We start from the raw sequence: 25,443 nt of genomic DNA, 5'->3' as shown, positions 1-25,443 counted from the left end.
GATTTTTTAAGGTCAATTCCTTAAGCTGTAAAATCAGAGGTCCAGCAAAACGAAACACACACGCACACACAAGTCCAGCAAAAGAAACAGAATTTATCTGCATTCTTTAGTGACTATTAAATTACTACTAAGATGGTTTTGCTTATTTGACTGGTATGTTCTCAGGTGAGGTCACCCAAATCCCATAGATAAGTGACCACCTTTGCGGTATGGCAGAAGTATTCTGAGGAGGAAATGGGGGAAGGAACAACTTTTCCCCTAACAGGCAAAAATGCCCAGTGGTCGAAGCTCCCCGGAATTAGGTGGGAGCTGGAGCACTGTACGCTCCTCGCCGTGGTTGCTCCTGCAATTTTTGATTGATGACTGCTCTCCCAATGACTGACAATTGCTTCTAAAATGGACTTTTAACAACCAGCCGGGTCTCTCCAACTGCTAGTGCTGTGCCGAGAATTACAGTTGGTGAATTTTCACTTGGACAAGGAGAGTTCTTATCTCGTGTTAGCTAAGTTAAAGAAACTACTAGGAAATAAATTCCCAGTGAGAAGGTGGCAGGTTTTAGACTACGTGGAGAGCCTGAGATTGCCTTGAGCAGAGGCGTGCGGCGAACCGCCTGCCCCGGGGGCTTGACCTGCCCTCCCCGGAGGAGCTACCACGGCCTCGGCGTTGGGGACGGTGAGGCCATGGCGCCCGGGGGGTTGGCTGCGGGGAGAGAGCCCTTCTCTGCCGAGGGGCTCGTCCCTGTGTCGCCGGGTCTCTGTTTCGGCCGCTCCTTTAGGCAGGAGCAGGCAGCGGCGGGCAGCTCTGGGCTGGTGGGGAGCCCCTGCCGAGGCGCGCTCCGGCCGGAGGGTGCTCCCCCCGCCATGGGCGCCCCCAGCCCAGAAAGCCGGGCTTCTCCTGGCGTTTCAAAACGCAGTTAAGTCCTTTCAGCTGGTCAGAAGCGGTGATTTAAGAAGAGGAGAGAAAAGTGTTTTTTCTCTTCCAGGGAGCCCTGTCTCATGTAATTTAAGTTGCCTGAAGAGCTACAATGCCTCATGCAAGTCCTATTAGCTTCACTAAATGCAGCCTATTGATTTTTTGCCAGTTTATTTTGCTCTATGCTTTAAACTGGGAGAACGCTGATGTTGTTTAAGAGCTCTGTGTCAACACCCAAGGAGCATTAAATGCAGGAAGAGAGGGAGAGAAAGGGAGAGGCAGTGAACCCAGAGGCCTCTGATGTGAAGTATATAAATGTTAAACAAGTCGTTATCAGCAAGCTGAGTATGCTATTCATTTCAATTACCCATTGTAATGCACAGATATTTAATAATCCTTTTGGAGGCTACATTTCTTGCTGCTCTTTGAGGTTTGATAGATGCCACAAATCCACCTTACAGGCACTGGCCCAGATTTGCAAGTGAGGGAGATTATCCTGCCTCGCCAATGAAGTTTGCTCCGGCACATCCACTGCCGCACATTCATCAAGTGGATTATAACAAGCAGAGCTTGCACGGAGAAGCAGTGAGTCCGTGGCTGTTTCAGGAGAACGGGCCCACGGGGTTAAAGACAGTGGAACAGCCCTCCTCACTGGGCTGTACTAACCGATTTCGGGGTGTTAAGCCACATGCCAAATTTTGTTGAATATGCTGAATAAAGGAAGTGGACAGGCAAAGCATTTGAAATGTAAAGCATTATGAGGGACTTTTTTTCTTAGCTAATTTACCCTTATTTCTAGTGTTTTTATGAGAAGTACCTATGCTGGCATGTTTTGAGTGATGTTGAAAAATGAGGGGGAGATGCGATAGCAGCAGTTGGGATGGGCTGGGGCTCCATCTCCTGCTTTCTTATGGAAGGACAGACCTGAAACGGAGATAAACAACAGCTAAAGCAGAAAGTGCAGCTTCTGCCGCAGCGACTCCTCGTGCAGCTGCAGTTACCCTTATTCAAGGCAAAGCACAAAGACTTATCAGCCCCTCCAACTTATCAGCCAGCTTCAGGCTCTCGCTAAGTAGCGCTGTGGAGGAGGAGGTTTTGGCTGACTAAGCTGCCTCTTATAACGCAAGAAGGCAAAAAGAGATCTGGGAAAAACAAGAAATTAGGCAGAACAGAAGAATGGCACATAAAGGAGCATGACCACAAGCCTCAACAGCCCAGCGCTCTTCCAGAGCTCAACGGGACGTATGGAGCTGTGTGGATGAGAGCTACAGTCACCCGCAGGAACACAGTGGCCAGCGAAGGGGGTGCTTCAGGAGAAGGCTGATGTGCCTTTCCCGGGGAGTCTTTCAAGACTAAAGCCCATTATGTCTATTGTGACAACCTACATAGAGGCAATTCAGAAGGTGGTTGTAGATAAATGGTATGTTTCAAATGTTACGGAAAGACATAAAATAACCATATTTCTTCTCACCCAACACATTTTCTAGAAGAAGAAAAAGACATTCCCATGAAAATATATTCCTCCTTTTTCAACAGAATGCCTGCTGATAGTGAAAGAATATCCATGTTTATTTTTAGCCGTAAGACAATCTTCTTGACTATTTCTATGCCTCTGTTTATGTGGATACGTTAAATTTGTTTGGCAGTTGCACATATCTCAGAGGAGACATGTTTCCTTGTGATGCTTGAGGAAAGGCAAAAATATAATAGAGTGTGTGCAAAAGAGAAAAACATGCCCTCTGAAATGTTCTCTGTCTTCTCTCATTGTGCAGAAACATTACAGGATAAACAAAATCCTGGTTAGGAAACTAATACATGTAAACAGATATGCTGACAGCCCGTCACAGTAGCAGGTCGTGCAGGGCACCAAGGCAGGCTCTCCCCGTACCTTACTGAAGCCAATGAGCAGTCCCGTTCCACCCACAGGATCAGATCTCCGGAGCAGTGACTCTTTCTGCCGAGAGTCTGCACAATGAGTGTGGGAACCTTTGTCTCTTGTTAGGACAACGTGAAGCCAAACAATGTTGAGCAGTGAAAGCAGAGAGATATTTAAGACAAGGTCAAATTGGTAATAGTTCCATTATGTGATCTGTTCTCAAACTGGTATTATCATTGACTGTAAAGACACAAGGTTTCAGCAAAAAGAAGACTAATTCTTATTTTGGGGTTGGGGGGTATTGTTTTTCCAGAAATCCAAAATTTCCACGTTTGAAAAAATGTGGGCTTTCATGAGCAGCAAACCCACAGCACTTGTTAAAAACAATGAGGAAGGAATCCAGCGGACCCTCACGGCAGATTATGCCCTGCTGATGGAGTCAACCACCATCGAGTACATCACCCAGAGGAACTGCAACCTGACGCAGATCGGGGGGCTCATTGATTCCAAAGGCTACGGGATTGGGACTCCCATGGGTAAGTGACAGCGGTGGCGTTTCTGTAGGTGGCCCTGGAGGGGGGCTAGTTACCACAAATACAGCAGATGGGATTAAGACAGTCCACTCCCACCAGTGAATTTCCAAACACTTATGCTGTCTGCCTGTTGATGAGCAGACTGAACAGCCCTGCTTAGCGCAGACACGTTCCCTACTTTGTGTGACTTTTGCCCTTCTTTCCCCCTGTGTGTAATGGTGTTCCCTCTCCCCAGGGTCACCGTACAGGGACAAGATCACCATTGCCATCCTCCAGCTCCAGGAGGAGGACAAGCTCCACGTAATGAAGGAGAAGTGGTGGCGAGGGAATGGCTGCCCTGAGGATGAGAACAAGGAGGCCAGCGCCCTGGGCATCCAAAACATCGGTGGGATTTTCATTGTTTTGGCAGCAGGCTTGGTGCTCTCCGTCTTCGTGGCCATGGTGGAGTTCATCTACAAGCTGCGCAAAACAGCGGAGCGCGAGCAGGTACTGCTTTCCTCAGTCTCCCCGCGCCAGCGCTAGCCCGGCCGTTCAGGGCGTTACGCGCTGACCCCAGCGCCAGGCAGGGGGACGGGCAGAGGGGTTCAGCCCTGCCCCTGCTGCCGGGAGGCCCCAGCGCCCGCAGCCCAAGGGCTGAAATGAGCACCCCCGAAATGCCCTTCCCTAAGGCTCACTGCTTCTGTCCGCGCCCAGAGCATCAGGCCAGGGGGTAAATCTTGTCCGCCCTGATCAGGGCCATCGGCTGCTGCAGTAACTAGACTAGTAAACATTTGTAGGGTAATTTTGAGCAAGCTGACACATAAGTCATAAAAATACGGACACAGGTCCCTTCCCAGGGACCTCTCTGAGCTGTTACATCCGCTCGTCACTACCACATGCAATCGTGTTGCATAGTCCAGGCGCAATGCATGAAGTCTCCATCTCTTCTCCCCACTCCTGTTCAAAGGGCCTCAAGAAACTTGCCAGAGTCTACCACAAAGCCTCATACTATTTTATCAACACATACAAACGGCCCATCCCACCCGCAGTGGCTGATTAGTGCTCCTGAAACAAGAGGACTGCTTTGATGTTTTTCCCTCTGCCTTGTGTGTCACGGTACAGTAAGCAGAACGTGCATTTGTGTGCATGACCAGAAATCAAAGCGCGCTGCCCATGGGACGGACTAGATAGATGAAGGAAAACTGCCCACTAGCAGCCCCAGAGGGATCCGGTAGCCCTCTGTTTCCCAGCAGATATATCTACCAGACCCCGGCAGGGATCACACAAAGCACCAGCACTCCAACAGCCGCCGTAGCTCTGCCTTCTCGCAGGATTTAGTGTGTCCAAGGTACAATTCTTGCCAAAGGACAGAGGGGTCAACCAGCCCCGTGCGGCACTGAAGTCACACTAAGTACAGCTGATGCCTTAAACGCATCCTAATCCTCCCGCTCGCCCTCTGCAGAGCCTAGTCTCAGCATCCTCCTGCTCACGGAGAGGTTAGAGCAGAACATTTTGCCAGGAGTAATGGTGCTTTTTGTCCCTGCTCTCCCCAGCGCTCCTTCTGCAGCGCCATGGCCGACGAGATCCGGCTGTCGCTCACCTGCCAGCGCCGGGTCAAGCACAAGCCCCAACCACCCGTCATGGTGAAGACGGACGCCGTGATCAACATGCACACGTTCAACGACCGACGGCTGCCGGGGAAGGACAACATGACCTGCAACACTGGATTGACACCGGTGTTTCCCTAGGGAATGGGAGCGGGGGGCGGGAGGGAAGGAATTGCAGCAGACAAGGCTGGATGCACTCTTAACTGGGGAAGCAAGGATTAAAAAACAAGAAAACAAACAAACAAACAAAAAGCCTGGTTTGGTTCATTTCAAGAACAAGGCCTTTACAACACAGATGCATCGATCGCCGGCATAGAAGCAAGAACTTCAAAGCACGGACTGTAACATGGGTCTTGGGGCTTTTCTGTTTTGTTTTTGTTATTTTTCGTTCTTTTTTTTTTAAACGCTTAGATCCTACAGGCCTCATGGAGTCCAAACACACCACCATCCAGGAGTCTGATGTTTACATACTGCAAACACATGGAGGCGAAACAGAATTGAGCCAAATTGACCCTCGGCGGGTGAGGAGGAGCCCCCGAGGAAGGCTTCTTTAGCATGGCAATAAAAAGAAACACTTTGTCAGGTGCAGCGTGAGCGTCTATTCCCCACTGACACAGACAGCGCATTTAGGATACGTTGTCCGGGAAAGGGAAAGGTGTCTGTGAAGCACCGTGATGGTCAAGGCTGTGCCTCCTCTCAAAGCAACTCATGGTGGCCCTTCACCTCACAGCTGTGCTGGCCGTGGCCATCCGAAGTCCGCGTGGGGGTGTGGAGGGGGAAGGCAACACACACGGTCATCAGTAGATCTGAGACAGCTGACGGCGACGGGGCGAGGACGCCTGAATGGAACCGAACTCTTGGCCAGGGATGGGACAGCACGGTGTGCACAGGAGCCACAGCCACCGCCGAGTGACACCACCCACACGCCCCGTGGCAAACTCCAACCCGCACCCAGGGGGACACCATGATGTCCAGGTCCTCAGCTCCTTCACTCCTTCCACAAGGCTCAGTCTCTCCCGCAAAGCAGCGCGGAAAGCGGCCGAGTCCACGGGCTTCAGCAGCGGCATGAGCAGTGCTGTTTCCAAGAGCCAAACGGTACCAATTTCCATGAAACTCGGCAGTGCTGAACTGCAGCGCTGCTGCGTCCACACTCAGACCAGGAGAGGACCATACGTCTGGTTTAGGACTAAATGCTCCCCACGGCGTCAGAGACCCGAAAGATGAAGTCTCAGGCTGCAGGGCCGGAGCTGGCCGGGGACAAGCAGCACTGCGTGAGCCAAACCTGAGTCCCCTCGTGTTCTGCCCGCGAACCGCAGCCCCTCAGGCACCATCTCCACATGGTTTAAGCAAACACAGACTAAAATGTTTTTAAGAAATCTTCCATGAACTGTGTTCTTATTTTCAGGTTCCTTAACCCAGAAGCCTGGTCCTGCAGATGAATTTAGCCTGAATTACCAAAGACCCCTCTGCTGACCTAAAGTAATGCTCACGTAGTGTCACTCAGCTCCATCTCTCCACGGGGAACCGCACAGGTGGCCCATGGGACGCTCTGCGGACTAGTTTGCAAAACGAAACAAACAGCAATGGCTCTGCCCATTGTAACCCAGAACATGACGAGAAGAGTATTGCAAAGGTGCTTAAAAGCTCTGATTTAAACACTGGTGTTGAAGAAAAGAGCAACCTCCTTCCCTTGCACACCTAAGGGTGACAGTGACCTGCCGCAGATCGCGCTGCCGCTGGAAGCGCCTCCTGCACCTCCATCCTGGTCTGGAGGGCAGCAGGGCAGCGCGGCGATGGAGCAGCCGGTGCTCGAGCTCTGCACCCCCAAACTTCGCCCTCCGTGTCATGAGCGTAGCGAGGTGCCACGTCCACCGCGGGAACCAGCAGTGGAACTGACCCAGTTTGCCCTCCCTTAGCTGCAAGGCCGTTCTGGAAAGTTTAACCTCGCCCAAAGGAACAAACCTGTTTGTAGCTGATTTCAGATTTTTTTTCCCACCTGTTTCTTTCTGAGGCTCAGTTAGGAAGGTTACCTTTGGAGCTGATCAGAATTAGCAAATTAGCTCAAGGGGAGATAGCTGTTCCCCTCTCCCAGCACAGAATATAATTTGTCCTTATTTTGTTTTTTTTCTGTGATATAAAGAAGTGACGTAGTGACCCAAAACAAAACAAGGTGATTTGTCATAAGTAAAGATATGCAAAGAATTTACATTAATTTTCACCTCTTTATAGAAACTGTGAAAAATTAGGGGTGAAAGCTGCCAACTCCATGGGCGTCATATTCTTAATAGTTTGCTGACCAAATACCTACTACAGCAGAGGATGGGTTGGAAGTATGGGTCTGCTTCCCCAAGCTAATGGCGTTCTGTATTTCTTTGCAAACCCTTAGGCTTGTCAGAGTAGTACAGTTTGTTTTCTTGGCAGATTTCTAAGCTCTTAGAGATTTTTACAATTAAGGCAGAGATAAAAACAAAGCCTGAAACTGGCCAGAGAGTAAAATACCACAGAAAATAGCATTCATTTTTCTTTCTGACAGATTTTTAATAAATAAATAAATAAATATTACTAATACCATAAACCCCATTTATTCATGCTTGACACCAGTTTGATTTGATTTTACTCACAGTCATCCCCGAGTGGCAGGTGAGCACCCAGAATTACTGGCGCTCTCTGCCAGCAGGACCAAACCCTGCAGGTTACCCGTCTCCCCTCCCACCGCCCACAGATCAGCCATGAAACTGCAGCTAACGTCATGGATCTACACTTTGGTTCCGTGTTTAAATCCTGATCATGGAAACATTTGACATTTACCCACAAGGAAATGTTCTGCACCGCTCGAAGCCACGCAGGAGCTGGGGGAGCCCAGCGGGGAAGGGGGAGGGGGGCACTGCCTCCCCCGTCCCCTGCGCTCCGGCTCGCTGCGAACAGGGGGAGCCGAGGTGGTTCCGGACCGCAACCGTCCTGCCGCAGCCCGGGGCAGCTCCCCCCGCAACGAGGGTTAATTCAGCCCGTTGCTGCGCTGCCCAGCAGAGATCGGAGTCTCTCCCGTTCCCCCCGTGCGCCCCGCGCGCTCCTCGCCTCCGTCCCGGGGACACGCGGTGTCCCATCGCAGAGGAGGAGCGATGGGCCGGACGCTCAGCAGCCATGTGTCGGCAGACTTCAGGAGGGGCAGACCTGACGACAAAGCCTCAAAGCCTTCGGCGAGCTGTTCTGGGACCTGTTTGAGACTATCGGCCACTCACGGCTTAGGAGTGATCCAACTTCCAATTTTGTTTAAATCAATCCCTCTTCGCTCGGTGGGCAGAGGGACTGAAAAAGTGAGGAGGAAATCAAGAAAAAACAGGTTTGGGCTATTAAACTGTATCTAAACTGTTGTCACCTCAGTTCACTGTCCCTTTATCACTCGCTTTTTCCTTCCAGCTCTCCTGTGAGACAGAGCAGGGGCACAGCGGGTGGCTTTGTTTGGGGTCGCTGTTCTGCTGGAGTCCACCAGCAGCGCGTGTTGGGTGCGACGGCGAGAGGACAGATCCACAAAGAGATGGAATGTGCAAAGGAGAACCACCTCCAGCTCCGGGCACCCACTGCTCTCCCCTCGGTGGGTGCTTTCGCGGAGCGGGGTTCGGCCGGGCGCCAGCGCGGGTGGGCTTGGGGAAGGTCGCCACAGAGGGACCCCGCAGACCCCGGAGCTGTCACCAGCGCTCACGGGCCTGCGCCACGCGCGGCCGAACTGTGCGGAGACCCCGCGCCCCGGCACCCAGTGACCGCGGGTGCCACGGCATGTCCCTGCGCGGGCACCACCGGGGCTGCTCGGGGCCGGCCGGGCAGGAGCCTTCCTGGGCATCGGTGTCACAAGCCCTCTGCTCTCTGTACCTTATTTTGACATGTTTCTCAAAAAAAAAAAGACAAAAAGAAGAAAAAGAAAAAAAAAAACAGAAAAGAGTGGAAAAAAAAGGAAAAAAAATGGTCTCCGTGACATTCAGGGGATTTTCCTTTGTGGACATGCAGAATTTCTATGAATATAGTTTTTTGTAAACATTTTGTAACAATTTTGGTTTCATAGTAACTGTGTTACTTGCTGATCATTCTAGGCTGATGTAAATAAAATTTCCAAAAAAAAAAAAAAAAGAAAAAATTCTGATTATTTTCCTTTTTAAGACACTGTGATATATCAAAGTGCACAGTTTGCTGTATGAAGTAATATGGTTTTAAATTTTAAATAAAAATAATTTCTAAAAAATAATGACCTTCATGCCTGTTTATACTGAACAGCTCCCTTCTTCCTTGTGGAAATTTTACACCTAAGAACAAGCTGTTGAATGACATCCCCCGTCTCTCCTGATAATCAGCCATAAAAAGGCAGTGACAAAAAACCCAATTCACAACTAAACCCAAACATCTCAGGAGAAGAGCTGCTGGTGCCGCTCGCCGGAGGGGACCTGTGCGTGTCGAGCGGTGCTGAGGGGCTCCACCACATCCCACGGGAGGAAGGATGATCCCCATTTGCTGCACCTTGGGACAGAGTGGGGTGAGACAGACAACGAGGATCAGGCGGCGCAACTCTCCCTGCCCCACACACCTCTGGAGCGTTTGGTATCAGACAAATAATTAAGCTCAGGTACTCCACGAAGAGCCATCTGCAGAAACGCTCTCCCACCGTGGTTCGCCGGAGGCTGCGTGTGCTTTTCATTACAGAAAGGTGCCGGAGCCTGAGACCCTCTGACAAGACCGCAGGTCCCCAGCGGGCTTCAAGGTTCATAAAAGCTCTGTTTACCTGCTTTCCCCTTCCATGTAAGTCAAAAATCTTATTAGCCTGATAAAAGCTGAAAGCACCCTAAAGGCCAATGTTTATTAGTCTGAAATCTTTATGACTCTGCTTTATTATATTGAGGCAGGGAAAAAATGTCTGCGGTTTCCAGGATGGGAAGGATGAGAGCGATCCGAGCTGGGCCGTTCGAGGCTACAATAAAACAAACTCTAAAGGCAGAGGCACAGCCCTGGGCTCCTGCAGCGGGGCAGCCTCGCTCCCCAAAGCTCCCCTCGCTCCCCAAAGCCCCCCTCGCTCCCCAAAGCCCCCCTCGCTCCCCAAAGCTCCCCTCGCTCCCCAAAGCCCCCCTCGCTCCCCAAAGCCCCCCTCGCTCCCCAAAGCTCCCCAAAGCCCCTTCGCCCCCCAAAGCCCCCTCGCCCCCCAAAGCCCTCTCGCCCCCCAAAGCCCTGCTCTCCTTCACCACAAGAGATGGGCATTGCCCTGGAAATGTGTTTGGGGTGAAGGGTGGCATTTCAGGCACTGTGGTTGTGCATTTATTAAACAGTCCCCAGAAGGTGCCACCGTACACTGAGATTTAAAAGACAATTCCTTCCCATTTTAATGATTTTTAAGGGTCACCCTCACAAATCTTTCTCATCTCTATTCACTTGGGCCCCCTGAAAAACCGCAGCCTTGATGCTCCTGCCAAGGAGGCACTTTCAGAGCAGAGCCGAGTCTCACTTTTATATTCTGAACCCTGATCAATATGCAGAGAACACGTCAGAAAGAAGAAGGGGGAAAAAGGTAAAAGCAACTGATGCCTTTGCAAAGCTTCTTCTACGTTGCTCAGCATGTTAGAGCGGCTTCTGGGAATGAAACCCCTTCCCATGTGCCGAGGGTGGCAGCAAGGGATCGGCTGCTCCTGTCTGCCGAGGAAAGCATGGGGCAGGACAGGGCAGCACTGCCCAACCCCGCGTGGCAAACCTCCATCTGCGCTAGAAATACGAGGAATTGTCAACATAAATCGTTATCACCAATAACACAAGGCAGCAATTAACCTTGTCAGTCAACAGATCACCCTTTACTGTCTGTGGACCCACTACCTCAAAGCTGCCAATCACGCTACAAATGAATAATTAATCAAACAACAGATTTCACTCATAAAAAAGGAGATCGGTTCCCTTTGAGCACCAATTAGTCCCTCTGGGCAAAAGAGGGAGAAAATTGGGAAATGGTGAGAAAGGCATCTCTGCCCAACCTCCCACCTCCCCTTCCACCCCAGCACCTTTAGACATTTTAGATTTTCAGCTCAGCAGAGAGAACAATTTTTAACCTGCATTTTTTTCAGCAAAATCCCATTTTAAAGCGGTAATTGTACATCTGCAAGCAGGTGTTTCCCTGACCCTGGATGTCAGAGCTCTGACGCATCCCTGCGCCTGCTCGCAGGGAAGGAGAGCCGACAAGAACTGCCACAACTCCTCCCTTGCACTCTTCCTGCTCTCTACCCCGTAGCTACGAACACCAACTCTTTCTGCCTGCCTCAAACCAAACCAAAGTTTTGTCACTCAGGAAGGACTCAGGCAAGTTTGGACCTAAATGTTTTCAGAAGCAAAATACACCTGATCTCCTTAATGAAAATTTGGGGATGGAACACAGAGAATGAGGGCAGCAGGAAATCCAGCTTCTCCTCTCCTCCCCTGGGTGGTGGGTTTAACAGATCAACAGATGGTCACCCTATGGCAGAAGAATTGGGTGTGCATGGTTAACACGCAGGCCCCTAACAACCATGGAAACAGGGAGCTGTAACTACATAGAATAAAATAATTTGCCCTTCAGGCATCGAGAGCCTTTCAGGGTCTCGATGAGATTTTCAGAAGTGGCATTACCATTACCCTGAGCGAGATGCTGAGCGTGACCGGGGTGAGCACCGCTCACGCCACCTCCATCTCCTGCTCACAGACGAGAAACTGAAGTGACTTGTGCCACAGGGGAAGTCATCAGCTGAGCCGCAGAGCCTCCTCCAGAGACCCCTCTGCCTCCATTACCCCTCTCCGGGAGGAAGGGAGTGGGAGCCGGGCAGCCCGGGGCCCTGCAGAACCAGAGAGTAACGTCGACAAGAGGTGGAGCCCAGCAGAAAAGCGAGCTCACCAGCTCACAGCAAAGCAGGCGGCACAGACCAGCACCTACCCTCAGCCTTTGCTGCACACCCAGCTGGAATCCAAATTTGCTCGTGACATCTGGAAGAATTCAGAAGGATATTTTCTTTCAAGAGTTTCTGTACAACTTCTGTGTCTGATATTTTCAGCCAAGAACCAAAATTTCAAACTAGCCATGGAGCCACTGTTGTATGTTAATGTTCTGCTTTTAACTAGAAAAATCTGAGGTTCTAGCTCGGAAAGCAACACATCTCGCAGGAGCTCAGGTAAACGGAGAAAAAGAAACAAAGCAGAAGACACCGGAAAACTGAAAGACATGTCCTACCCCAAGGTGCCCGGAGGGGGAGGAGAGCGGGAGCCCGGCTCTGGCAGCCGAAGGTGGGCTGAGGGTCACCCAGCCCCAGGGCAGCCCAGGACTGCACCGGGGATGTGGCCGCGCTCCCGGCGGGGCTCGGTGCCTGCTCTCCACAGCCCAGCAGAAGCTGCTCTTCTGCCAGCCGTTCACAGCATTAGCAGCTCTGGTCATACAGCTTTGCCTTTCTTCTGCATTTCCAGACATTAAAAGTATTTAAAAAATAAAAAACCACATCCCCCCGCCCCCACCTAAGAACCACTGTCCGGAGGCTGCTCCTGCCTGGCGCACCCCCCGTGGTGCCCGAGAGCTCCTGCTCACCAGGAGATGGGCAGCGCACAGGGATGGTCTCTACGAGGCAACAGCACCGCGGTGGGTCAGGACTGGAGCAGAATCAGCCCCGCTGCCCGAGCGAGCGAGCAGGGGCGGCTCAGCCGGAGGCGGCAGTGCACAGGGACATCGTCGGAGCTGAAAGCGGTGAGCAATTTGCCGGGGCAGACAGGGTGCTGACACCTTTTATTTTAAGTAGTATCAGTGGTGCTATTTAGTACACTCCGAACAGCGACTGAAAGCACAATCTGAGTAAACAAGAACTCTTTTGGCAGCACTGGAGTAACATATGGGCTCTGTGTATAATGTGCCTTGAAATGGTTTTTGTAGATTAGCAAATTGACTGATACAGCTAATACTTCACAACCCCAAAGATACTCTGCATTGGCTGAAAGGAGGACCAGATCCGGAGTGGCTCCTTTTTGTGGGCATTAAAGGGAAGCAGGCGGAACCGGGACGTGATCTCCAGCTGAAGGGAAAGGGGGATGGTTACAGGGAGAAAGGAGGCACATAGCAGAGTGCAGGGTTAGATGAATCATTGCAGAAAGCACTGCAAGTGTGCTGCAGAAAGATCTCAGGCACAGACTATCCCATCCTTTTAGGGCTTTTTACCCTACAGCACTAGTTAGCTTATTTTCATCCTCCCCTGCTGCCCAGAATTCCTTTCCATTTTCTACATGCATGCTGTTTACTCACATTATGGCTTTTTCTCCTTTAATGTGTTTATCCTTCTCCCTGTGCTTTGTTGGACGCGGCATTCACTGCTTCTTTATAGCAAAGTGTCTGCTACGCTTTGACAGTGAATTTTGCTCAGGGAAGTTTAGGCTGCTGCTTACACTGTCGTTATTGCGGGTGTCATTGACCATGGAGATTTGCACCATTTTTGGAGTCGGTGGCAGTCCCCTGTGCCCCTCGGAGCCGGGGAGCGGAGGGGCTGTGGGTGCCGGGGGGAACCAGCCCCCAGGGGTACCCCACGGGGTGGGATCCCGCAGGGCTGGGGAGCAGGAGCGGGGCACTCGCCCCTCTGGGACCGTGGCAAACCCACGGGAGAGCCCCACTGCTCCCACCTGCCTCCAAAAACTCAAGTGGGACAGCACAAGAAATCCCAGTCCCCAGCGCTCTGGTGCCTGCAGCGCACCAACCGGCCCGGCCCCCATCCCTCCGGCTCGGAGATGGAATAAAGGCAGTGCCCCCACCCAGGGATGGCCGGGCTGGTGCCTGAGATCCCACCGCCCGCAGCTCACGCCATCCCACCCGCGGGGGTTATCTGCCTGGGAAGACACTCGCTTTTCCTCTCTCAGGACCTGGAACAGGCATTCCCTGAGCCAGAAAAGCATTTCAGCAAAGGAGAAAAGTTTTGGTTTGGAGGAGACTTCAAGTTGCAGAAAGGGAATGGGGTTTATTCCCAGTATTTCACAATATTGCTCTCCCTTTTTGTGGCCTCGCTAAAACTGCTCTGAGAGACGTAATTAAAGTGTTTAAGAAGCATCTGTCATTATTAAAACAAAGTTGCTTTGCAATTTTACTATTTTGCTGCAGTTTCATTATCTTATGTAAATGAGCTGTCTATTCCCTTCTGCGGCGTGGGCTGCAGAGGGAAAGAAGCCCCAGTGAGAAAATTTATTACCAGCCTCTCACTCTTGAGATTATCAATTGCAAATGAAGGAGCATAAATACATCTTCTTTAGCCGCTTATGCCACATTAACGAATATGCTCCAAGTTAATGGCTTTGCCACTCTTGTCTGCTCAGAAGGGAACAGAGCGGGGGGGGGGGAGGACTCCCTCAGCTCACAGCAGCGCCAGCGAGGCTGAGTCGCTGGGTGTTAAGCAGCAGGTTGTTACTACACTGCTAATCCCAATCTATCCTGCAGATGATCATGCAGCTACAACAGGTAATACTGTTGGAATAGTTTGTCTCTTAGGATGAATTCCAGTCCTCTTGACACACTACAACATAATCACGCCCAAAGCCCTGTTCGGGTTTCTAGCTTTATAGCTTGTTCGTACACACACGACTAGAAGTCCGTGTTGCCTTGCTGCCCTGGTGCTTCCACGGCACAAACCACACTTTGTCTCTAACCCCGAACCTCCTTGACGGCTCTGCGCCTGCCAGGATCAGCTCTCCTTGGCTGCTCCTGGGTGGGGAGAGACGCCCAAGCACACGGAGCGAGCCCGTGGGGAGCCCCTGTGGCTGGGCCACCGGGGCGAGGGACCATGGCCACCAGAGAGGCTCTACCACGCTCCTGGGTGGAAATTCGGCGTGTGCAGGGCTGGCAGGGCTGGACGGCCCCAGCCTGGCCCTGTCAGACACCTGAGCACGAGGGACCATCACCCACATTGCTTCTGGGCTGAACAACCTTGGGGAAACTGGAAAAAAAGAAATGGAGCTGCTGCATTTTTTTCCTCCACATAGAGCTATACAAGAATACAAATGGTCCACGTTGCACGTCCTTACCCATTAACAGGGCAGGATTTGGCTCAGATACGATGCAGCTTAGCTATATCATCTGCACTTGTACTTACAAACTACGGCTGCTTCTTGTCATCTGTCTCCCCAGCCTCACCCTGTGGAACCAGGTGGAGAAACAGCCTTTAAGGTGCTTTGCAGACCATTACGGGTGCCCTTGTTTCTGTCACCAGAGATCCGGCAGTGCCCGACTTTAGCAATCACCAAAGAACATTAGAAAAGAGGCAATTAGCTAAGCAGAGAGGCCACAGTCGTTGAGGCTGAAGGCTGCGATCGATATGCGGTTTGACAGGCTGCCAAGGCACGGCCGTGCCGCTTGCTTTGCCAGGGATGCCAGGGTGCCCTGTGCCCCACACCCCCCAGAGCTGCGGGTCCTCTCCCTGTGCCAGAGATGCCCGGCAAAGGCGGAGGGACATCTTCTTTAGAGCATTTCCAGCCGGCAGAAATGGCGGCTAATACTGTGCAATCCAAACCTGGCAGCCAGCAAGCAAACATCCATCAGAAGCGGGTAATTGATGCTATCTAGGGCCAGTTTATTCCAATCAATACAGCGCTCCCTACATCGGTATTCACCACAGCCCTCTTCTGTTCCAGAGGGTTAGAAAATGTTATTATCCAGACAACCCCCTAATTCCAACAAATTCGATTACCCAGGCAAATGAAAATAACACAAACAAAACCGTCTGAGATTCTGACGGCTGAATCGCTTGTTGGGGGGGTATTTATTTATTTATTTCTAGCAGGATTTACAGTGCACACTACAGGCACGGTGGGATTAAAAGTAGTTTGGAAAGAGCAGCCCTCTGGCATCCGCTTACACAGACACAAACCCACGATTATCTTAAAGACTGCACTCCAAACGGCTCCTCGGAGGACCCGGCCCTTCCAGACTAATTGAGTGAGGCTTTTTCTCTCCCCCTCGTCTCTTTTAGCCTTGTCTGGAAAAGGCAGGTCTGTTCAGTGAGCTCCGAGTGCTCCAACTTGGACCTAAAGAGCTATTTAAATGACCATGAATGTTAAATATGAGATTTGGAAGCCTTCTGAATTTGTTCTTACTCCCTTTAGGCTTTTTTTCCAGCGAATGCTGATAGCTAGAAAGGTCTGGTAAACAATTTTACAATCCCAAATGTTTTCTGGTACAGTGCAATTTGGGTGGCTGCAGCAGAATGGTCCCAGAAAGTAAAGATGGAATTTTTATTCCCTTCAGAATTGAGGTCTGATGAGAGAGTCTGGACTAACTCACTGATGAACACATGCCAGGTGACTTCTGTATGCGAGCGCAGGAACCGAAATTTCAATTTTCACACCCAAGGAAGCTGTCATGGTGCTCCTTTGAAATGAGCTACCGAGCAAGGATGATTGATGAAGTAAACAACAAAGCTGGGTGGAAAGGGTAATGTTATTGTTTTTCACGGGGGGGAAGAAAAAAATAATCATTTTCATTACAAAGCCTCCAATGAAAATTTAAAAACAATCTAAAATTGTTTAGATTGTCTCGAAACGTTGTGGTGAGAGAAATGCCACTTTCCCCGCCAGGGCTGCAGGGACCCACCGAACAACAGCTCGGCCGCTCCGTGGGGTCCCCGGGCTGGCGACGGGCGCAATGGGCAGGCCCTCACCCCAAAATAGACAAAACTTTTGCACGAAGCCGCTGCAGCCACTCGAAGTACCCCTGCGGTGCTACCCACCGCCCGGCACGTGCCCTGTGCAGAGCCGGGACTTTCCCCGGCGGTGCTGCAATGGCTCTCCCGGCACGGGCCCTTCTGCTCTGCCCGGGCTCCGCGGCCACGCTCCCGCAATCCAAACCGCAGGTGCTCCCTCCCTCTCAGCAACATCACTTGGAAATGCTCTGCTTCTGGGTTTTACACCGGAATACGTAAAAACGTCTTTCCTAGGCTGGTGGCAGGCCTAAGGCACCACTGTAATTAGGCCATCAATAACCCAGAGCAGCTGCTCCGAAAGAATTCAGCTGTTCAAAGATGGAAAAGTCCATTAAGTTTATTGCATGAAATGTTGGACATGGTTTAGACAGAGGATCACTGCCAAATTATATAAACCACCAAAAATCTGCCAAATGAAGGAAGTGGAGGCAGGACAGGGCATTTTAAACTGTCATTACCCCTGGAGGGAAGGGAAGACCCATTTATCTAGTGTTGCTATCAAGAAGCAACAAGTAGATGACGTTTGCAGAGCCAGCGCTGCTGTTCCATGGCTGGTTTTAGAAGAACAGAGCTTTTGGGGCAGAAGGGCTGGACTAAAACACTTCTCCAAAGCTTTTTTTTACTTTGCAAGCAGACAGCAAGTTAAGGTCATAAAATGCTAAAGAAAATAACAAGTATACCTTCTATTTACTAACAACAAGAAGACCTGAGAACTCAGCTTTGCTTCAGGAGCTCCGAAAATCTAATTGTACCACTGATGCTGTCGTCTGGATGCGGAAGAGGCTTTCACTCGTCAGGTTCCCACCACCACCAGCAGCCCTTTCCCAGCCACAGCACGGATGTGCGCCAGCAGGCACCAAACTCTGCTTTGCTTTATTTTATCCAAACTTTTCCGAGTGTACAAGAGATTCTGCTTGGAATCAGTACAAAGATGAGCAGAGACACCTCCAGGCAAAGATGTACAACTAACAGTAACAAACAGCGCAGTCTACAGCTGCCGGCTACCGCGCCAGGGCTGCAGTCTGCAAGGGCGGCCACCCCGCCTCAGCGTGGGGAAAGCCAGGGCAGCCTCAGGGACCCTAAACACTCCTTCGGGGCAATGCGGCGTAGCGGCCACCACCTGCCAGCCCTCCCTGCACGCTGTGCGGCGGAGCAGGTCGCGGCAGCAGCTTCACGCTCACGGGAAGCCACTCGGCAGCGTGCATGAGCGTGCATGTGTGCGCAGGCAAGGCAACGTCACCCCGGGTGGGCAGAGACCCCGGAGAGCGGCCCCACAGGGACCGCCACTCTGAAAGCGTGCAGAGAGAAATCTGGAAATTAAAATGGAATTAATTTGCCATACAACTTGATAATACATGGAGTAATACAGGTCTAGAAAAAGAACCCATACAGTTATGAAGTATCCCAGGAATATAAGCTAATTACTATTTCAGTAACTGTGGGGTTTGAAATGTGAGGATGTAACAAGCCGCACAAAAGGCTTAAATGTTCTCAAGTTGTCAAGGAGGGGAAGAAAGTTATACTTCATCTGCTCATAAACATGATAAACCATACAGAGGATTAATTAGCAGCAATTAGCAATTAGTGAGCTTCTCCGTTAATGCTTCAGGAAAGGAACCCGTGCATTTAAGGGATCTCAGACCACAGCTGTGCTGGAGCGGCACACAGCCCAAACCGCTCTCCCAGGAATCATTTCCATGATCTGCATCAAAGCCACAGTCCTTCAGGAGACCAGTGAACGGGAGACATTTTGATAGATATTATTTCAGTAATTAAAGAACAAGTGGAAAACTCAGTGCGCGAGTCGATGCACCTCCCCGGGCTGGAAGGCAAAGCCCAGGAGGGAGCGGGCCGGCGGCCGCGGGGAGCACACGGACGGGTCCCAGCACAGCCCCCACCTGGGGCAGGCGCCCGGCACGAGCTGGACCAGCCCCGCTGGACCGTGTCTGCTCAGGCACTGGGGCTGCCCGACCTCACCCAGGCACGGCTGCAGGTCCTAGGGACTGCCGGCCCTGTGAAATCCCGTGTTAGAGAAAGCGGCTCGCAGTTAAGTCGCAAGAGCAGGGCAGGGCAGGGAGTGCGGTCAGTGCACAGGCGGCGGTCGGGAACGTGAGGAGGAGGAGGAGGAGGAGGAGGAGGTAATTCCAGCTTCTGGGGCGCATCATCCATCTGCTTCTCTGCGAACAGCCAGCTCTGCAGGGACCGACGGGATGGCAGGAGCGAGCAGCGAGGTGCAGCAGGGATCTGCAGGCACTGTCTCCTCCATCAAAAGGCGGCCTATAGGGAGGTATTAGAGTATAATACACGGGCGGCCCCTGCCACCGCTTAAGGATGGCACAAAGGGAGGAACAAAGGAAGAAACTTGAAACGCCTCAAAGAGGTCCTATTTTTAGGAAAGGCTGAGCAGTCTCTCGCCTTTTGGAACTGCCTGCCTTGCGATGCCGGTGGCTGGGCACTCGAACCACCAGGCGTTTCTGAAGACGTGTGCCTGCAACTCAAGAAAGCCTTTCTGTGCCTGGGGAACCGCACCACACGCCGCCGGCTTCAGCTCCGTCACCTCTGCAGGAAAGAGTCGGGCATTTTCAGTAACTACTTTTTGTAACTAGCGAGATTAATCCGTGGAGTAAAGATTCCCATCAAAACTAATAAATAAAAATCAAGCCTACATGTTATCAAAAAATCCTTTTCTTTTCCACTCTGGGGGCCGTAAATTCCCACAAAGCTAAGAAAATAGAGAGCAATTTTTAAATGCTGGTCTGGCAATAAAATACTGATCTCTCGCAAATGGAATTCAGAACATACAACAGCGGGCTATACATTATCCTGCCTGAAAACTCCCTCGGGGGAAATAAGGTTATCAAAACTTTGGAGAACTTAATGCAAACGCTGATCCTTCTCCAGTGCAAATGAAGAGTATGGGGAGGTATTGATAGAGCATTTTCCTCCGCTGCAAAGAGGTTCGTTGGAATTTGAACCTGCTGAAATAGCCCTATCGCCTCTGATTTTTCATTCATGCTGCAGGTGCTCCCCAGCATCCGGCATGCATTTATGGAAAGGTGATTTTCATGCTCCCCTTCACATTGTGATACAAGCTACTGCAGAGTTCACAGACGAGGTTCACATAAACAGTAAGCTTAAATTTGAAAAATCATTCATAATACTATGGGGGGCTGGGGGAGGAAATAATCCAAAATCTGAAGAAGCACAAACTGAAATTCCCTCTCAAGTGGCTTCAGTATTTGACTGGAGTCTGTAAGGACCTGCCTCAGCTGTGGCTGCCCCAGGAGCGGGACAGCAGCGGCAGGGCTTTGCTAGTCGTGGCGCGGTGCGAAGGCTCCGGGTGGGTTCGGGAGCACGGGATGAGGGTGAGCACCGCGGCGCGGGTGAGCACACGTTAACCCTGGCTCACCGAGGAGCCCAGCCGGGAGCCGCTGTGCACAGCAGGGCCCGGGGCCAACGGCACTGTCCTCACAACAAGTCCCACTGGATGTCTGCAAAGCCTAACGCGTGTTTTTGGCAGACGCCATGTACATTACCCAGTGGAGGGCAATCTGGGCTTGCATGGGCAGGCTGTTCTCAAGAGCCGCATCCAGCACAGGCGACACTAACAAGGTAACAACTACATAAATTTTAGAATTAGAATTATGCTTCTCCTGCAAGGTTTTATCAGGTCTCCCGACTGGAGGCTGACCTTTGTCTGACCAGAGGAGGACTGAAGGACTGCAGTCTCTCCAGCGGACACTGACACGCGCCCTGTCCTGCGCCATCACTTCTGCATCCGTCTCCCCTCTGCTCATGCCACCGCCTCCCCACCAGATTTCACTTTGCGGTGCCGCCGGTGGCTGCCAGCACCACATCACAGCTCTCTCTATCCAGCTGTATTTTTAATTAGGGTATGTTTTGCTTCTACCTGTTCAGATGTCTGCTCTAAATACCACATCTCTCTCTGGGGTGCCACAAGAGACTGATATACACCATACAGCGCTGGAGTATTTGTTTTCTTCAGCTGAGACACAATTTTACCACATTTAGCAAGAGGAGACCTTGAGAAACATAATTGAATTAGAAGAAACCAACCTGTATTTCCAAGAAGGAGGTTTCGCCTAGCTAACTCGCTGGATGCACGCCAGGCTTTCGCCACTCGGCGAGATGAGGGGAACAGAGTGGGCTGTTGCATTTCTACACTTAACTGCTCAGAACCTCTCTGCGATGCATTGTCGTGTCTAAAGTGACGGACCCAGTAATCGGAGGTGCTTATTCAGTAATAATTGTCATGTAAGTTACCAATTTTAGGACACTCAAATGATTTTTTCTTTTTCCACTGAAAAACACTGAGTAGAAAAGTTGAGCATACTAGAAATGCTGGAAAAAGGAGTAAGAATAAAAAATACTAATCAAAGTAAATTATTAAATCCTTGTGTTCTGTATCAAAAGCAGAACCAGGAATTGTCAGTCCTAGGATAGATACGATATTTCTAGACTGAAACATCATCAAAATGTTTCCTGGCTTCAAAGACAGATTTCAGCATTAAGCTTGTCTGGATCCAATCAGGGAAAATGTAGCAAACCCCATAAACACAGGTTCCCTGTAGGCAAAGTGGTTCAGGACCGAGGAGCACAGTGAAGTCCCTCTGACGGCGGAGACCTCAAAGCTCTCCTCTACAGACGTCGTTCCAGATTTGGTCATTCTTTCTCTCTTCACTAAAACAGAGCGAGCCTGCAGGGGACGGCCCCGCGCAAGGTCCCAGAGCAGCAGAGACACCCGGGCTGAGAAGGAAACAGGGCATTTTCATGGCAAGAAACGGAGGGAGAGGAATTGGCAGAGAATGTAAGGATGAAGTGATAAAGGCTGTGGTGGGGGTTGGGATTAATTTAGAAAGAACGGCATCCCCGAGAGCTGACCAGCTCTTTCGAGCACAGTAATTACTTATGGCCTTATCTTTACAGGCAGTTGGGCCTCTGTCAGGTAAAGGCACGGGTACAGAAACACCCGGTTCTGCAGAAGGTGTTTGAGAGGAGGACCTGTGCCTGCCCGGCAGCGGGAAAGGGTACAGAACTGCAGAACGGCCTGTTCCTCCCCTGCGACGCTTCGTACTCGTCAGCACTCAATGCACGGTTGGCAATTTTAACACAAAAGTGAAATCCCACAGCAAATACCTCCGATGCACATCTCAGGGTGCCGTTTTACTACACACCACGTGGTTAACCGAAATCTGCCTGTGCGGGACACAGACCAGCCCATCCCCTGCGCAGGCGTCAAGTCAGGACCAGGAAAAACGCGCTCCAGCGCCGGGTGCGCAAAGGGCCGCGTCCCCTCCGCCGCTCTGCGCCGCTCAGAAGCCGTGCGCACGCACGACGGTGCCCGCAGGAGCCCAGCACCCTCCCCTCTACCCCCGGCAACCACCTACGTTGTAGATTGACCTGTCAACAGTTTGTAACTCAACTAAAAGCCAGAAGAATATTTATATTGCTTTCCTTCCCCAGTACATCGTGAAGACATTTTATAGAGGTACTAAATATCTGCTTTTATTATGAAGTGCAGTAAAGCACCATAAAGCCATCAGTCACCTGTGAGAAATGAACTCAATTGGAGCTGGTTACACCTGACAGCCCAAGCTCTTGTCCAGCTGTTTGGGGTTTGTTGTATCCCAAAATTAACTATGGAGGAAAGCCAGATCTCAGATGTAGGAGAAGCGACGCTGGTGGCAGCAATACCAGTAGCACTGATTTCTTAAGCAACAGAAATAGCACTGGTGAGTCCCCACAGTACTGTCAGGACAGGAAAAAAATAAAAAGGCAGTGAAGCGGGTGCCAGTTTTATCCTGGTTTTGTCTCAGCCTATGAGCCAGGCAGAGGATGAGAAGGTGACTGAATTGCTGTCACTGTGGAGTGTCCTTGAGGTTGGTGTCACCCCATCTCCTGCAGGAGGGTCACCGGCACCTTCCTCTTCCTTCTCCTAACATCTCCGAGCAGGGGCTGGAGACCGGGACCCACGCAGCCAGGGAGCCCCGGCTCCTACGGATGCCCTTCCGCAGGCTGCACGCTCCTTTCTCTGTGCGTTTCTGCCTGTGCTCCCATGTGGCAATATAATGCCTGACAATTTTGTGTAGCCCCTTTGCTGCCGTAAAACACCACTGCTCAACCTTTCCTGCAATAAAAATCCCTCCCCATCAAAGTCGCTTCCCAGCTGCCCTCAGATGAAGGAGGTTTTTAAGGATCTTAGTTAAAAAGCCAGCCGACCCATTTCTAAACCTTTCTTTAATTTCAGTTTAGCCAGGCAACATGGACAGATTTTTGTATAGGCCTCGTGAAGAAAACACTACTCAAAATCAGTGTTTCCGAAGAAATATATAGGAAAATAATTTTTGTCGGTTTTTTACTTTTTCTTGTTGTTCACAATTAGTGAGGCCTCATAATCTCCCTAAAATGCAGAATGACTTATTTTGTGGTCCCATGAGACACATTAGAGTTTTGGAATATCAATCCAATTCATGCCTTCCTGAGATTTTAAATTAATCACACTGATTACAGTTTTATTTACTCACTAAGGTCTACTTAGTCCTTCCTTTGTTGCTGTAAAAAGCTTGTTATTCTCTTTAATTGAACTGCTTTTGTAAACTGCATGCATTCTCACTAATTATTTTCCTTGATGAGAGTGGAGCTCCTAATTACTAATGCTCCCCTGAAATCTGTCATCTGACAGGGAACATTAAAGTGGCACGTGGGCCCATTCCGGGGTAGGGGGGACACGGGGCAGGCGACAGGGAAGGGAACGAAGGCGCTGCGGGGAAGCGGAGGGCTCCCCCCGCCCCGCCGAGCTCTGCCCTGGGCCCGCACGGCTGAGACCACCCGTGGCCGCGGCCAGCCCGGAGCCACGCGGGTGCAGGAGCCAAGAACTGCGCCGAACTCCGCACTTCTAGAACACACCATGACAGGGGGAAATTGCGGTTATGAATTTTACGATATTTATAGTCTTCGAATGAAACATTGATTTGATAAAGTGTTTTATGTATATCAAAATTATTCAAACACTTGTGCTACTTTGTGGAAGACATTTGCCTTTTAAATTTATTTTTAGAGTCAAAACATACAGACTTTTTAAATTAACAGTTTTTATTTCAGTGAGATCGTTTTGAGTTAATTTCCCTCAATCTAATTCTAATGCAGCATTAAAAAAATCAGAAACATTTGTATCAACTAATAGAAACTAAATGTGCCATTTGATCAAAAACTCTAGTGTTGTAATTTTTCATTTTGGCTAGAAATAAGCTTTTGCAGTGGAACATTCCAAGAGGATACGTGTAGTTTTTAAGTTCAGCCAGTAAAGTAGAAACTATTATTTGCAAGAAAATAATTATATTAATCAAACTCAGATTAAAAATGCATCACCTTCCCGTTGGAGATCCTGCAGCCCGAGGACAAGGCAGCAGGCAGACAGGAGGAGGCCAGAAAGGAACGGGCCACGGTGCTCGGGCACATTGGGCTGGCACCGGCAGCCCCAGCGCTCCTGCAGGCATTGGGGCACCATCCTGGCCAGGGCAGGGTTGAACAGAGAATTCAAAGGAAAACAATGAAATGACGTGACAGCTGTTCACACCAAGCTCTCGTTAATTGTGAGGCGCAGTACCAGGAAAAATTCTGCGTTAGTTTGCAAATCAAACAAGTAACCGACTAAATCCAGTGTCCCCAGCCAAATGGCAGCAGGGGCTGACCTACCCCTGGATGCAGAGCTGCAGGGGGAGAGGGGACGAGAGCAGGCGCCCGAAGCCAACACGCTGAACTCAGTGTAAGGGGAAATGGGGGAGCAGAGGAAAGATGCAACAGGCCATGAAATAACAGTTATAGCAGGGCAAGATTGCCTTGACCAGTAACTGTGGATAAGCAGTTTCAGCGATCTGGGCACAAGGTGATGAAAGCCTGAACAAATTCAGCTTTGCAGATGGAGAGGAATAGCTTAAAGATGCTAAGCAGAAGTGTACAGCACTGCAGCACAGCCTCTCACTCTCTGGTGAGAAACTCCAGTCTGAAGTTTGGCAGCTCATATCGGGGTCTGGAGCGAGCCGGGTGTGCTGTCGGCTGGGCTCCGGAGGCTTCTGGCCATCAGAATGGATTTGCTCAGGAAGGGAAGAGCGCTGCCATCTACAGAGTCACCACAGATTGTTCCTCCGAGTTTCTCATCCAGGTACAGACTCAACCCAGCCTCGCTTAATGCACGAGAACAGGTGAGTTCACCGTTTGCAGTGACTCCGATACAGACATTGTCAGGAGCTCTAAATGTGTTGTACATGCTTGTTCACATTTATTTGTGTATTTATTCTTCTTCCTGGCAGTTACATGGGTTTCAGGTCAGTAAGAGCGTTGTAATGCTCGCTGAATGGGATAAAACAGCTTCTGTCTCTAGTCAAATGCATAAAATACCAATATCTCATCTTTAGCTGAATACGTTACACGTCTCTTGCAGAATGGATCTACTAACCAGATTAGATGCCATTTGAAATCTCTGGAGAGCACTCATAAATACATTACGGGATTTGCATAACAACGAGCAGTTTAAGTGGCACACAGAAGGAACAGATGATGATCCGCAAAACAAATCTGCATGTCTGAAAACTCCCGGCTCGGTTGGTATTCATCCTGTACAGCATCAACCCACATCTCCGCAAGCAAACAGCAACTCCTCTGACTTGATCTCAGTGATGCAACAATAATCTTAAATAACGTCCACTACCGATTAACCAGCAGGGATGGAACCCTGCAGCTCTTCTCCATAGCCACGATAACGTGCAGTATTTGGTGATGGACAACGAAGTGGGATCCCGTCTGTATGG

At 50.5% G+C, this 25,443-nt stretch overlaps 1 protein-coding gene across 1 annotated transcript in view; it reads left to right on the top strand.

Annotated features, from left to right (window-relative positions):
* GRIK3 (glutamate ionotropic receptor kainate type subunit 3) overlaps positions 1-5,048 on the top strand; it is a gene marked incomplete at both ends in the record, with an annotated part of 117,959 nt that extends 112,911 nt beyond the window's left edge. The window contains 3 exons of the mRNA XM_082494296.1: positions 3,102-3,324; positions 3,557-3,807; positions 4,854-5,048. Coding sequence (XP_082350422.1) covers positions 3,102-3,324; positions 3,557-3,807; positions 4,854-5,048 — 669 coding nt within the window. The remainder of the gene's footprint in view (positions 1-3,101; positions 3,325-3,556; positions 3,808-4,853) is intronic.
* Positions 5,049-25,443: the final 20,395 nt, after the last annotated feature.

Source organism: Vanellus vanellus (assembly GCF_965231255.1).
Source record: "Vanellus vanellus genome assembly, chromosome: 22".
NCBI classification, from domain to species: Eukaryota; Metazoa; Chordata; class Aves; order Charadriiformes; family Charadriidae; genus Vanellus; species Vanellus vanellus.
The sequence above is the reverse complement of the archived record's forward strand: the minus strand, read 5'-3'. Positions and strand labels throughout refer to the sequence as shown.